The 662-nt window shown below is 37.9% G+C and overlaps 1 protein-coding gene across 1 annotated transcript; it reads left to right on the top strand.

Annotated features, from left to right (window-relative positions):
- Positions 1 to 7: 7 nt before the first annotated feature.
- COMMD1 (copper metabolism domain containing 1) lies at positions 8 to 274 on the top strand (the record flags this gene model as incomplete). Its single annotated transcript, XM_010176567.2, has 1 exon — positions 8 to 274. A coding segment is annotated over exon 1 (264 nt), but the record flags the coding sequence as incomplete, so codon positions are not given.
- Between the last annotated feature and the right edge of the window lie 388 nt (positions 275 to 662).

Here is a 662-nt window from a genome sequence, read left to right as displayed (position 1 = left end):
TTCAGCAGACATGGATTTGAATCAGCTGGAGGCTTTTCTCACTGCCCAGACAAAAAAACAAGGTGGCATCACATCTGATCAAGCTGCAGTCATTGCAAAATTTTGGAAGAATCACAGAATAAAGATCCACGAGAGTCTGATCAATCAAAGCCGTTGGGATAACGTCTTGAAAAACATGAATTGGCGAGTGGATCTGAAGTCACAGTCGAGACACATCGATCAGATAAACACTCCTGTTGCAATAGTTGAAATGGAACTGGGAAAAAATGGGCAGGTAAGCTTTCTTTTGCAAAATATGGAAACCTGATATAGCTACGCATGCGCCGAGACATTTTACCTGTTGCTGAATTCACTGCAGTGAATCAAGTCAAGGTAATTTTCACCACCGGGCCTTTAATATCCTTGAACTCATGGGCCATCTTGGGATACAAAAATACATTCTGGATGGTGAATGTAATTTTTGCTTATTTTATATTTTCATACATGTATTGACAGCTCTCTTTACATTAAGCTCGGAGAGTCTGAGGACGTATAAATCAAACATAAAATCAACCATACAGGCAATTATATTAAAATGATATTTGTATTGTGTGCGCTGCAAAGTCGATTAGTCTTTTTTTTCTTTTTCCTAATCAAATACTAAAATTAGGTAATACCTGCAG

The sequence above is a fragment of the Antrostomus carolinensis genome, unplaced genomic scaffold (genome assembly GCF_000700745.2).
Source record: "Antrostomus carolinensis isolate BGI_N321 unplaced genomic scaffold, ASM70074v2 C12916366, whole genome shotgun sequence".
NCBI classification, from domain to species: domain Eukaryota; kingdom Metazoa; phylum Chordata; class Aves; order Caprimulgiformes; family Caprimulgidae; genus Antrostomus; species Antrostomus carolinensis.
Note: the sequence above shows the minus strand (reverse complement) of the source record. Positions and strands in the feature narration are given on the sequence as shown.